This window comes from Dipodomys ordii, unplaced genomic scaffold (genome assembly GCF_000151885.1).
Source record: "Dipodomys ordii isolate 6190 unplaced genomic scaffold, Dord_2.0 Scaffold20, whole genome shotgun sequence".
In the NCBI taxonomy this organism is placed as follows: domain Eukaryota; kingdom Metazoa; phylum Chordata; class Mammalia; order Rodentia; family Heteromyidae; genus Dipodomys; species Dipodomys ordii.
The window spans coordinates 5,855,182-5,868,374 of NW_012267236.1; the positions used below are offsets into that span (position 1 = coordinate 5,855,182).

At 43.0% G+C, this 13,193-nt stretch overlaps 1 protein-coding gene across 1 annotated transcript in view; it reads left to right on the forward strand.

The window, feature by feature from the left end:
• Window positions 1-13,193, forward strand: part of Alk (anaplastic lymphoma receptor tyrosine kinase) — a 716,643-nt gene that overhangs the window by 214,923 nt on the left and 488,527 nt on the right. Inside the window, exon 3 of the mRNA XM_013013560.1 lies at window positions 11,533-11,697. Coding sequence (XP_012869014.1) covers window positions 11,533-11,697 — 165 coding nt within the window. The remainder of the gene's footprint in view (window positions 1-11,532; window positions 11,698-13,193) is intronic.

Consider the following 13,193-nt stretch of genomic DNA (forward strand, 5'->3'; position numbering starts at 1 on the left):
ATTGACTGATGCAGAGAAGTCAAGAAACATTTAGCCAGTAGAGGTGGAACCAAAATATCTAGAGGAAGAAGAGCAGGTGATGAGATTCATATTGAACAAATGAGACAGGGACTGGGGGAGGGGACAGGGGACAGTCAGCATCAAGATTGACACTGAAGCCAGTGATTGGAGTGTGAAAACCCAGAGATTTGTGATAGTTCATGTGAGAAGATAAAGATATTGAAGAGAAAAGAGAATTTGGAGATGGTAGAGGCACAATAACTAGAGAATAAAGAATTTTCATATGAAGGAATCATCCACTATTAGTTCTGAAGCTGTCTGGGGATGAAGTGGAGCAAAGATGGTAACAGGGTCTTTTCTCCCCCTGTGAATATCTCCTTCCCTCCATATTTCTTACTTTCTTATTCTACTCTGTCCACATTTGGTGTGTTTTTCCTTTCCTTGAACTCATCTGTCTGCAAAGCTCCCCTTAAGGTGCTTTCTAGATCACAGAGATCTTTCTGAGTGCCAAGGCTACCCTAATCTTTCTCCTTGGGATTCTCTTGATTCCACTAGGATGGTATGATCCCCCTTTGAAACCTAGAGAGATTCTAAATTGCATTATGTCCTGGACATCCATATTCTCCAAGAATCCTTCCTTGGTGATCTCAGCCTCAAGAGACCAGGCCATTTCTTGCTGTTTCTTTTCAACCAAATCAATTTCCTCATTTGTAGTTTTAGTAGTCATCCAAGAATAAACTAAGTCACTTGATAAAGCAATCATGTGTGAGTCTACTTTGCCCAAATGGAAGTCAGAGAACATGCTGAATGTCCCTTTCATGAATTTACCTGTCTATGTTACATTTGCTCATTTAATGAGTATCTACAGTTTGAGAAGCTCTTTGTTCCTAAGTTGCACTTTCATCACAGGTCTAAGATAGACCCAAAAATTCCACTAGGCAAATGCTTCATAAATATTGCTTGAGTGATTGTGTTTGTATTTGGGTAATTACCCCCACATTCCAATTCATCCTGAGGAGAGAGATTCCTTCTGGGTCTGAAAAACATTGATACTGGCTAGGAATATTTACTCCATTTTGTTCTCAGGTTTTCTGAGTCTTATGACCACCAATACCTACTAGTAAAGTTCATTCCATTTTTGTAAAGCTTGGCATGCCTGTCAGATTTTTTTGGATCCTATAAGTAATCATGGTAAGCTTTAACCCCTAAGCCCGACAATCCAGGAAGGTTGGCACTTACATTATTCCCCCAGGTTCTCACAGAACCGGCTAATATAGTGGTTCTCCCCAGCATTCTGCACCTCTGACCTCATGCTGTTCCTGCATCCCAGGTCTTTCAAGATTATATAGAGGTCAAGGAATTCATATATTATTCCCTTTTGCATTCACAGTACTTACCCTAGGGTAATGTGCTCTGTCACATTCTCAATAAATACACACTAGATTGTGATACTTGCCGAACAACCCAGAGGCAAACTAGGAGATGACTCGGGTTTCTCAGTTCCCAACCTAGAGCTTTCCAGCCCCTGGGACTCTGTGTTTTAGTGAAGAATAAGGGGATATTGCCATCAACCTCCTTATTTTGAGGTCATATTAGCTGGTTTCAGGAAAGGAAAGTGTCTAAGAGGAGAAGAGCTCCTAGATTGGGCTTAACATTGGTGTAGAATTCAAAACTGATTTTTTTTTAAACAAATTCAGGCAGGCTTAATTTTTTCTGTCTCTCATTTCAATCTAAAGAAGCATTTCCGTAGGCATGAGTGAACTGAGGAATTTGTGTTTTGACAGCTTTGGGACAGCTGAGATATTGTACATAGAGCATTTCTTACCACCCTAGAAAGACATGTGTCCAAAACATATGCAGGTGAATGACTGACCAAGGGTGAGAGAAATGGGAGGAAGTCCTCGTAAAATGAAATATTTTGTCAAGAGCAAGCTCAGACACAAAACTAAATGTCAGAAGAGACCTCAGATTAACAGAGCTCTAGCCAAAGCCCACTAGAATAATTTGGTTTGTGAAAAATTCATAGACATTGTGATCTGTCAGAGGCCATGGCTGTCTGGTCAAATAACTTTATATTCCAAGTGGGGAAATAAAGGCCCTGAGATGTCAGTGTTGAAGCACACTGGGCCCCAGGACTAGTGGCAAAGTGGAGATTCTGACCTTGGCCTTCTGTTTGCCAGAGCTCACCCCTTGCTTCTTTGTAGCAGCAGCATAAGTGATGGTTCATATTCCTCTGAAGGCCTGAACTCACAGTGGTCCTTTACACATCAGCTCATCTCTTGCTTTACCTCTCCCATTATCTGAATATCTTGGGTCTCTAGAAGAACAATAGAGTCATGCTGACCAGAGGATTGTTTCAGTTCAGGCCCAATACCTTTATGATGGGCACGAACATATTGCCAGGATCAGTCCAGTTGCCTCACAGTCACCTGGAAAGCACCAGAAACTACATTCTGGTGATCACTGAACCAAAGACTGAATTTGGCAGCCATAGATCTTAGTTCACTGCCTATTGAGGCCTCCTCTGTAATATCCTCACTAACAGCCTCCCAGCATCAACCTGAAGGCAAAGCACAGACTGATGATGAAAAGAAACTCACCTGGGCCCCCAGCTCTGACACCTGTGAGTTTTATTACTTTGAATTGCTTTCTTACTCCACTTAGTTTTGTTGGTCATCATGATTCCCAGTGACAGCTTTGTGGTGAGGGCTGTGAGGACACAATCCACGGCATGGGTATTGCACTAGTAGTTTTGAAGGTGGGATGAGGCCTACCTATTACAGTGAGAACCAACAGTCTGGTGTCAAGGATATATTTTGTGAGATGCATTTTGTTTAAAACTTGTTTAAACCCCTGGTCGTGCCCCATAGAACCTGAAAGCATTTTTATCTTTAGCCATAATACTACCTGCATCGTCTAGCTTAAAAATACACACAATCATACTAAGTAATATTACCTCTTTCCTGCCTCAAATCTTTTTTTTTTTTTGCTCTCTGCATGCCGTGAATGATCTTTTTTGTATCTTTTTTATAGTACCAGGATTGAGCCAGGGTCTCACACCTGTTAGATCCATGCTATACCACGGAGCCACATCCCTAGCCATCAAGTAATTCATATTCCTTCCCCAAGTCTCAGTACACTTCCTAGCTGAACTCTTAGCATCTGTCAAAATCTTTTCACCCTTCAAGATGAAGTCCAGAAGCTTCCTTGTTGGATATTCTTGTACTCTCACTAGGTCTTCTTACTCTAAGATCTTGTGAAACCTGGGTAAGCCCTTCCTCCCAATTGGACTGGGAGTGCCTGATGGGCAGAGTCCATGGTTACGTAGCCTGTTGTCTTCAAGATTGTCATAGGGAGGAAGCTTATGATTATATGCAACACCCAGCAGATCCTTTCTCTTCAGAAGCAGGAGGGTGAGCAGGGAGGCCACTTTACTTAGTCTCTGTCTCCACAGGCCATCAGCTGCCTCCTGTTGTCATGGGTGCTACATAGCTCAGGGATTTTTTCCAGTGTTGGTTCAGAAATCTCATGTAGACAGATCCCTTTCAGAGACATTTAATATTAGCTGTGGAACAAGCTACAAATGTTTCCACCATGTCCTAATCAAGATCCCTCTCCAAACACACACACACACACACACACACACACACACACACACACACACACACACACACACACACACACACATGCTGAATGCTTTCTGAAAAACTGCAAGGAGAGCTCTGGAATGAGAGAACACTAATTGGCTTCTGGTCTCAGCTCTCTCAGTTCTTCAGATCCAAGGCATGTGACCTTGGCCAAGTCAATTTACCTTTTGGAACCCCAGTTTCCCCCAAGGAGGAGGCTGGGCTAGCTAACTTCAGAATGCCTGCAGTCTTTATTGCTGTCATTATTCAGTTCTGAAGTTCAGAGAAGGTTTGCACATTTCTATCTGTAACATAGACACACTCAAGAGAAGTGAGAACTGAGCTTTCTGTGCCCATCTTCCTCCATTGTGTGCACCCATGCACACGCACCTCCTGCTCCCAAGGCTGTGTTTGTGTAATTGATTGATTGAAGGAGACTCGGCCCTTCTTCACTGCAGCTTGATTATAAGTGAGTCAAACAGATGTCTTGAATTGGGTGATTGGTTCCCAGATGTATTATAGGGAGCAGGATGATGGGCAGGAAGTAAATGATTTCAAATTCTGGGGACCCATGACAAATGAATAGTGGTTGCGGTGGAGGTGGACAGGGACCAGGTTTGGTACTTAGTGTTATGAAGTGAATGACCAGATGTTGTTGGCAGCTGGTGGATTAATAACAGAGGTGACTTGTGGGCTAAGTGTTCCTGTAGGAGATTATCCTGAGAAGGAGAATAGCAGTTCTAAATCATCCAGGCTGGGATGGAAGTAAAGACTCCTGGGTTCTTGCCCACCAGCTGGCTAGAGCCAAGGTAGAGAACTTGGTTTGATCACTTTGTTCAAAAGAGGCAATTAGTCTTAGAATGACAGATATAGGAAAAGACCTGACCATCTTTCTTTCCCCCTACCATTTCCTCTACTTCAGATTGAGGATGCTGAGTCTATAAAGAATAACTGGCTTACATGAAGTTGTATCAAAGGTCCAGAGTTAGAATCCAGATCATCTCAACTGAGGTCTTCCAAAGGGATACTAGAATAGAACCTCCCAAAGGAAAGAATGAATAAGATGCATAATGTCATCACTTTTGCTTTGACCTCTCTGACTGGGAGCCTTCAAGGTTGAACACCTACCTCTTAATGCCTCTTTTCCAATTTCTGACCTGTGTCCACTTGAAGAATAATAGCATTGACAGCCTCTATTAAATATGGCGAAGCTGTGTGCACACCAACTTGCTTGGTGCTCATTGTGTGCGATTGCATTTCATCTTTCTCACAAGTCCTTCAGATGGCCTCTATGCAAATCCTCATTTTACAATGATGTATTCATCTAATTACACATATATTGCCTCCCCAGACATCTTTGTACCACATCCCTAACTCCCAGAGATGTTGATTAAAAAAAAAAAAACAGGGAAAGAGGAGAAGGAACACCCATTCTAGTCAGCATCTCTTTAGATTCTGTAAGTCTATTCAGTGATAAATCTAAGGCATAGTAATTCAGTTATGTATGCAATGTGTCTACATTACAGCACTAAGGTAATGAGAACATCACCTGTATAGTTCAGAAAGCAAGTCAACATTTACTAACTTAGGTAAGCATCATTGCAGGTACCATTATTTTTTGTCATCATCATTAGTATTAAAATTCTCCCTGATTCAGTCAGGAGGGAACCAAAACTCTGTGGATAAATGGATTGCCCCAAAGCACAAGGCTGGTTGGCCTAGCATTGGGAGGCTTTACAAGAATTCCGGAGTAATTTTCCCTTATACTCCCAGTTCAATGTCTATTCTCTCACACCCTGACTTTTTCCAGACCTTTTGGCCCATGGACAGACCTGTTCACCAACTGGAAGTTTCCAGTACCCATCAAAAAGCAGTTTATTGGCAGAGAGATATATCTAGGATGAGAGAACCACAGAGCTTCCTCAGGGATTAGTTGAGCCATTTGGTCATTTAGAGATATTTGAAAGCAGGCCATGCATATTCTTGTGAGTTATCATTCTAGAAAAAAAATCAGTCTGGATTTTGGAAAAATTTAAATTATTGCTTTGTTTCCTTAACCACAACTTCAGATGATGATGATGATGATGAGGAGGAGGAGGAGGAGAAGGAGGAGGAGGAGGAGGACAAAGACAGGGTCAAGAAGTGGATTTTAGTTACAATTCTGCAGTCTGATCATTGTAGAAAGCCCCTCTATTATCTTTATCTTTGGCCGCAGTTTCCACATTGTAGTCTCCAAGGTCCCTTTATTCTGAAAATCTACAGTTGTGCAATTTTGAAGAGCTCTTGAGAACAGAAGATGCTGACGTGTGTCTTAGGAACAATGGTAAAGGATCTCATACAGGTGTGTGTGTGTGTGTGTGTGTGTGTGTGTGTGTATGAGAACTCTGATTTTTCAAACTCTATTTAACAAACTGTAGCTTCAAATACAGATGCTTCTAAAGGCCAACTGTGAGTGAATTACCACATGTGATTGACACTTTATATGGTTCTTTATTGAATACACAAAGCAGACTTTGTCAGAAATACATTGGCATTTGGGTATGCCATGAAGCAAACCAGCCTTGCTGGGTGTGTTGGTAAGTGGAGGCTGAAGAAGAGAGAGCTGAAGTTTCCATGCTTCTGACATTCAGCCTGGCTCAGATCTGGTGCTCCCTGGAGAGGTAGCATTTGGAAAGGCCTTCATAGCCTGGATAAAGGTCTTTGTGTATGAGAAACTCTGGCCAGTGACATGACCTGGGGTAAACCCTTGCCCTTACCTAGGTCTTTTCCTCTGTCCAAGGGGAGAAATGATTGACCTCAAATATCACTGCTCCTGATTGCAATTATAACTTAAAAACAACACCAGTCTTACCAGAGTATAAGAAGAAAATAGCAGAGCAAGGCATGTCTTTCATCACTCTCTTCAGACTGACAGCTAGACAATCCCACATGAGGACTGTTTCTCATGGTAGACATGAATCTGTGTTAAGATCTGGCATGCCTTTGAAAACTCTGTATTGGCCAATGTGTTCTGGGTGTTTCTCCATTTGGAGCACATGGCCCCTTGAGCCCTTTCAGCGGTTCTGTGAAGTTAGTATTATCACTGTAGTGACCCAGAGGAAATGAGTGTCCCACATTGCCCAGCTGACAGGTGGCTGAAGCAGAATCAGATCTCAAGTCCGGTACTCTACTCCTGTGACTCAATCATCATGCTACTAAGATCACTTAATGAATAGGACATATGGGCACAGACATATAAGAAAAGACCATAGGGCTGCTGAGACCATAGACACTGCCATTACCGCCTGAAAAGGCACGAGGCCCAATGTCAGGCTGCCTTCATCCCAGCAGCCTAACAGGAAGTCAGGACAACTAGAAAGAGATAAGCAATTTTAGCAGGAAAATAACTCAGCAAAAATGAACAACTGTGTTGCCAGATCGTAAACTAGTTGTGAGCCTGATAATGTTATATAAGCATTCAGATCTGAGAATCTAGGTGAATGAACTCTTTCATGGACCTCTTCTGACTAACAGATCCATCCTGATGGCTGTAGAAACTGCCATCTTTACTTTTCCCATTGGAATTGCAGACCAGACTCGACTTACCTAGGGCATCCAGAAGGAAACCTAGATGGGAACTTTGAATCCCAGGTTTTAATGCAGGTGTAACCTTAAATCCCTAAGCTATGCATCTACTGGGAATAATAACAGTAGGATCTTGGTAGAGTGTACTCTGAGTCTGTTTTCATCTAGAGTATCCTGAGTCTGACTTGGGAAAAAGTGTTAGCAGGGTCTTCGAAAATAGTGAAGGTACCTAATATTTGTAGGTTTGGCTGTGTCAGCCCAGGGGACTCCTGTAGAGCCTGTGACCTCCAGAGAAGGAAGTCAGTGAAGGGAGTGGAGATTCCTTGACTTCAAGGTTTCAAATGCAGAAACTAGATAGAGAGAAGGGAATAGACCTGCTAATCTCCTAAAGATTCTGTGTGCAGCACAGGATCCTGCACTGTCCTTCCAAAGGCCTCTCCCTTTGTAGCTCTTAGCAGTCTCTCCATGGTCAGTCATTTCCAGAAGGTTCCTAATGAAGAGAGTGATGGGAAAGTCCATATCAGTGAGGCTGTGAAAAGTGTGTCTTTCTCTTTCTTTTATATTATTTTTGGTTTAAAAAATTATCTTTAAGTGGTTGTACAAAAGAGTTTCCATTTAACAAAGCAGTTTATGAACACAATACATCTTGATCAATGTCACCCCTTTCAACATTCTCAACTATCTTTTATATTTTTAACTGACACGTCATAATTGTCTCTTTCTCCTGGCTGTTCTTTTAACAGTCAGATTCTTGCAAACTGAGCGTGTACAATAACCAGGTTGAAATGTAGGTTCTCCCTAACGTGATAGTAGCTGCAAAATGGTCCTTTCTCTGGGAAATATAGACCTGTCCCCTGAGGGCAGTGGGAAAGCCTTTGTATCAGTGAAAATCCTGTAGGTCAAATAATAACCAAAATATATTTTATAACCTTCTTATACATTTTCCTTTTGCTTACTCTTTGACCCTGGGTTGAGAGCCGTGGTCAAGAACTCTTTGTCTGCAGGCTTTATCGAGCCTCAGGTCTGAGTCTAACTGTCCTTCACAGGAGTCCTTTCATCTTTGGCCAGTAGAGTCAAACTTCTAAGCTTCCCCTTCCTTGTCTGCAGAAGGGAAGACATCAACCCCTCTCAGGGTTGTTCTGCAGATTAGATATGGTGATATTAGAAATGGACCTAGCCTAGTCTTTGGCTGTTGGCCAGAGATGTTGAGTGGATATGTCAACCTGCCTCTGCCACTGGGCTGCATGAAGCTGAGCACTCTGAAGTCCTTCATCCCTCTGAGTCCTGTCTATGAAACAGGCTTACAGTCTTTACAGGCCTCGATTCAGTGGAGGGCAAAGGCAAAGAATTCTAGAACCATTTCAGGTCTAGAACCTCCAAGAAGGCTAAAGGAAAAGGAGAATTATCCTGATGCTGTTAGAGAATGTGAGCATGAAGTTTTAGATATTATTGCCTGCAAAGCACTGAGGGTAGCTTGGAAGGAAAAACAAAAACAAAACCCAAAAACTACTCAAACCTGTTGTATGATAAATCAGAATGAAGAAAAGCTCAATTCAATTTCACCCAAAATGAGCAGTAACGTCAAGTACTTTTCCTACCGAAAGCCAGCTTTGACAGCTGTGTTCTGAGTCAGAATTTAAAATCATTTGATGATGGGGCATGTGAATAGCTTGTTTCATTAGCCAGAGTCTGGGGCAAACACAGCTAATTATCAGGATTATCAGACCCTGCAGAGTGTACAGATCCAGAACGGATCATGCTCTGTGCTGGAATTGTATGTTAGGTTGTCTGCTTGTCTAATAAGCATACAGAACATATTTGAAAAGGAGTGTCTGATTTGCCACAGCATACTTCTGTCCCAGATATAAATGGGATATCATCATTAGGTGGAGGAGAATAATCAAGGTAGAAGATGCTCCCAGCAGCCAAAATTTTCAGAAAGGCACCAAGAGTTGTCACAAATGGAAGCTGAGCAAGGTGGTAGCCTCTGATGGTTTCCGTCCCGGTCTTCTCACCTACGCATTCAGTAATGTGGATGTTTTTGATCATTACTTTCCTACTCAAGGCCATTTGTGTTGTTACGAACTTGGAAACCAAGTCAGCTATCAAAACTAGGCCCCTAGAAAACCCGTCTTGAAGATGAAAGCAGCCTATGATTCCCGGGGGCCAGTTCTGAAGTCTCAGTTCAGCCCCAGAGACAGGTGGACAGTCTTCAGAGCCAATAAAATACATAGGCAGCAAAGCGGCATGTCAACTCAAACAGGATGAGACCTACCCCATTTCAGCTTGCCATTATAAAGGTGAATTGTCTGAATCATGAAAGGCCGAGTGGTATTAACCTCAGCACCAGAAAGGGCAGCTCCTGGAGAGAAGTTGGGAACATAAATATCTACTAGCTGCTTGAAGCAGAAAGATACTTAATAGAAGTGTAATTGAAGGATTTTTTTTTTGTCTTCTCTCCTTATCAGATGGTTTGGCTAGTGTCAATGGGAAAGAGTTCATTCTCAATCCAGGACAGTGCCATCAGCCTATGGGTGTGTCTAGAGAACCATCTGGTGACAAGGTGCCTGAGCTAGAATCAGGCCTGCTTTTGGGCCCTGGTATTGGTGATCAGGGGAGTAGCAGCTCCAGAAACAGCTGTTATGAAGCACCAGTGCTCATTTAGAGTGAGTACCCATTAGTACTGCTGTCTGATTGGATTGACTTATCAAATTAACATTCACCCTTCCTGAAGCAAGGACCTCAGGACCTTAAACAGGTTCAGCAAAGTAGGAATATTAGAAATCATCTGGTTGTTAGGGGCAGGGAGTGCTGGTAGCTCACACCTGTAATCCTAGCTGCTAATTGGGGGGCTGAGCTCTGAGGACTGTGGTTGGAAGCCAGCCCAGGCAGGAATGTTTGTGAGATTCTTATCTCCAACTAACCATCAAAAAGCTGGAAGGGGAGTTATGCTCAAATGATAGAGCACCAGCCTTGGGCAAAAAAAGCTAAGTGACAGTGCCTAGGATGTGAGTTCAAGCCTTAGTACTGGCAAGAAGAAGAAGAAAGAAGAGGAGAAAAAGGAGAAGAGGAGGAGGATGAAGAGGAGGAAGGGGAAGAGGCAGAAGAGGAGGGAGAAGTGGAGAGGGAGAAGGAGCAGGATAGGGAGAGGGAAAAGGAGAAGGAAAAGGAGAGGAGAGGAGGGAGGGGAAGGAGGGAGCCCTGTAAGGGTTCACTGGATGCATATTTCTACTCATCTAGCTCACCATCCATTTGTTTTACAGAGGAACAAAATTATATATGGGGAGTAACTGGCTCAGCCTGGATCCAAACCAAATTCTCCCTCTTTCTGGTTCAATGTTCTGTTCTTTATATCGCATTATCTTTTTTTCTCAGAGCCTCAAGGCTAAGCAGAGCAGATGAAGTAAGAGGTGGTGGAATGAATTACATGTTGGCACATCCTCTCTTAATGCTGCTTCTAGCCATGAGAACCTACCACAGGCAGAGTCTTTCGGCTACCTCAGATAACAGAGCATGAGCAAGGAGGGGAAAGAGAAACTGTCTGTCCTGTGTGCCCTTACAGGGGAAACATGGAATCATTGGGACCTAAGGATAATTTTACCCAGAAATGTCCAAGAGGAGATGATAAATGTCCTATAGGACAGGTTCTTCCTGCCTGCCTCCCTGGGTGTCCTTCCCTGTCACTTTCAGGAGAGAGTAAACCCTGGTCTATTGCCTTGGCCTTCTCTGCTGGTGTAGAGGCCGAGGGGTGGTTTATAGGATGGCAAAACAGGATTGCAGACAAAACTGCAGTTCACTTTGGCTCTGTTTCTTCTCAGTCATGCAGGACAGGACAGGACTAAGATTTCTCCTGGACACTGATGGTTATGGAGACAAAAATGTTTTACTCCCATTACTTATGGCAAATGTGAGAAGTAGATACTATCATCCTGGGCAAATGGGGAAACTGAGGACCATAGAGGTTAATTGGCTTGCCTAGATCTGTGCAGTAGGTAAATGTCAGAGGCAGACACAGGTTGAGAACTAACTGGTTGCTCAGGCAAGCTCTTTTCACTAGCTCTGAGACCCTCTTCTGCCACCAAGAAGCCTCACGCATGAGAGCTACTCAGTGTCCTCCTGCTTAACTCTTTTTTTTTTTATCCTTTAACCCAGGAAGGACACGATTTCATTACTTAGGATGCTTTTCACCAGTATAGAGCCTGGCTACCTATGGAATGAACACCTGTCCTCCTCCAGGGTAGAACAAAAGCCATTAATGAGATGGCTGAATGCCATTCTTCTGGCCTGGAGAGGTTGCACTTGGGAAGCAGCTTGTTCCATTCACTGTTGGCTATCATTGCAGGTCTGGAGTGCAGCTTTGACTTCCCCTGTGAGCTGGAATATTCTCCTCCACTGCATAGCCTTGGCAACCAGAGCTGGTCTTGGCGCCGTGTGCCCTCTGAGGAGGCCTCCAGCATGGACTTGTTGGATGGACCTGAGGCAGAACGTTCCAAGGAGATGCCCAGAGGTAAGGCTTGAGGCTACTGAAAAGTGTCCTGAGTGAGCCAGGACCAGACTGGAAAGGTCATGTCCCTCCTTGAAATCTGTTTTATTTTTGTCCATTGTGAGGCTTAAACTCAGGGCCTGGTATGATCTTTGAACTCTTCTGCTCAAGGGTAGCACTCTACCACTTGAGCCACAGTTCCACTTCTGGTTTTCTGGTGGTTAATTGGAGATAAGAGTCTCATGGACTATCCTGCCAGGGCTGGCTCAGATATCAGCCTCCTGAGTAGCTAGGATTAGAGGAGTGAGCCACTGGTACCCAGTGAAATTGACTTTTAATATGAAGTGAAGGGGAGAATTTCGATCCAATTTCAAGATCAGCCCAATCTTTTACTATTTTACCAAATAACAGAAATAAGATTTTTCTAACTCTCTTCCATGAAGATTTTTCAAGGCTTATCCATTTGGAAGGGGCTTTCCAGAAAGCATACCTATATGGCACCCAATTGAATTTGAATTTTAGATGAACAGCAAATGATTTTCTTTTTTAGTGTAAGCATGTCACATGCAACAGTCAGTGCATACCTATATTAAATACTATTCTACTTGTTCTGAAAAATTCAAATATGATTGGGTGGCCTGCATTTTTATTGGCAATCTTAATTTGGAAGGTACTATAGAACTGGGTTAAATATTTGTTTCAAAGCCACTCATGAATATTCAAGCTACATGCTTATTTTGCATGGTATTTCCAGTGGTTCTGAGCTGTTTGTGAACATCCCTTTCTGAGTTTTCAGGGCCTGAGACAGGCTAGACTCTGTATAAGTAGTGATACTTGTTACATATTTATAACTTTTAGAGAAAGATAAGGAAGCATCCAGCCTTCAGGTCTTTCCAAGCCAAACCTTAGGGAGCTCAACTTCTTGAACTCAGAAAACTCTACTGACCCCAAACTGACAGCACAAGTTTCTCGTCTTTATGAAGAAGTTATAACTGAAATGGTAATGGGCTTACTGGACATTCATTCTGAGTTGGACTTTTAATTTTCAAGGCATCCCCTCCCTGCCCCAAACTGTCTCATTGAATTTAAGATTTAACCAGGAAGAAGGAAAGGTAAGAGAGCTAGGACTCAGACAAAAACAGTGATTGGCTTGAGATCCCAGGGCCTGTGCCTGTGGATCCAGACGAGGGCACGTTCTACCACATCATGTTTCTTTCTCTGTAATAACACCAATGGCCAGAACTGCTTGGTAGCCATCTTTGGAGGGTGATTGTCTTGGGCACATACAATTGGAGAGTTTTTCAGAGAAGCTGATAGAGGTGGCATAGAAGTACCAATGCTCTCAGGCTGAGGACGCATCAGCCTTGAACTGTGAGGCATTTTTCTTTGTTATGTGTTCCACCAGCCGACCTCTTCTGCTTTTAGGACACTCTTGAGATTGCCTAATGCTGATTTATATTTTAAGCCATTTTCACTTGGGTGCCAATGTCTGATGTATATTATGATTTTGATTGTGATTT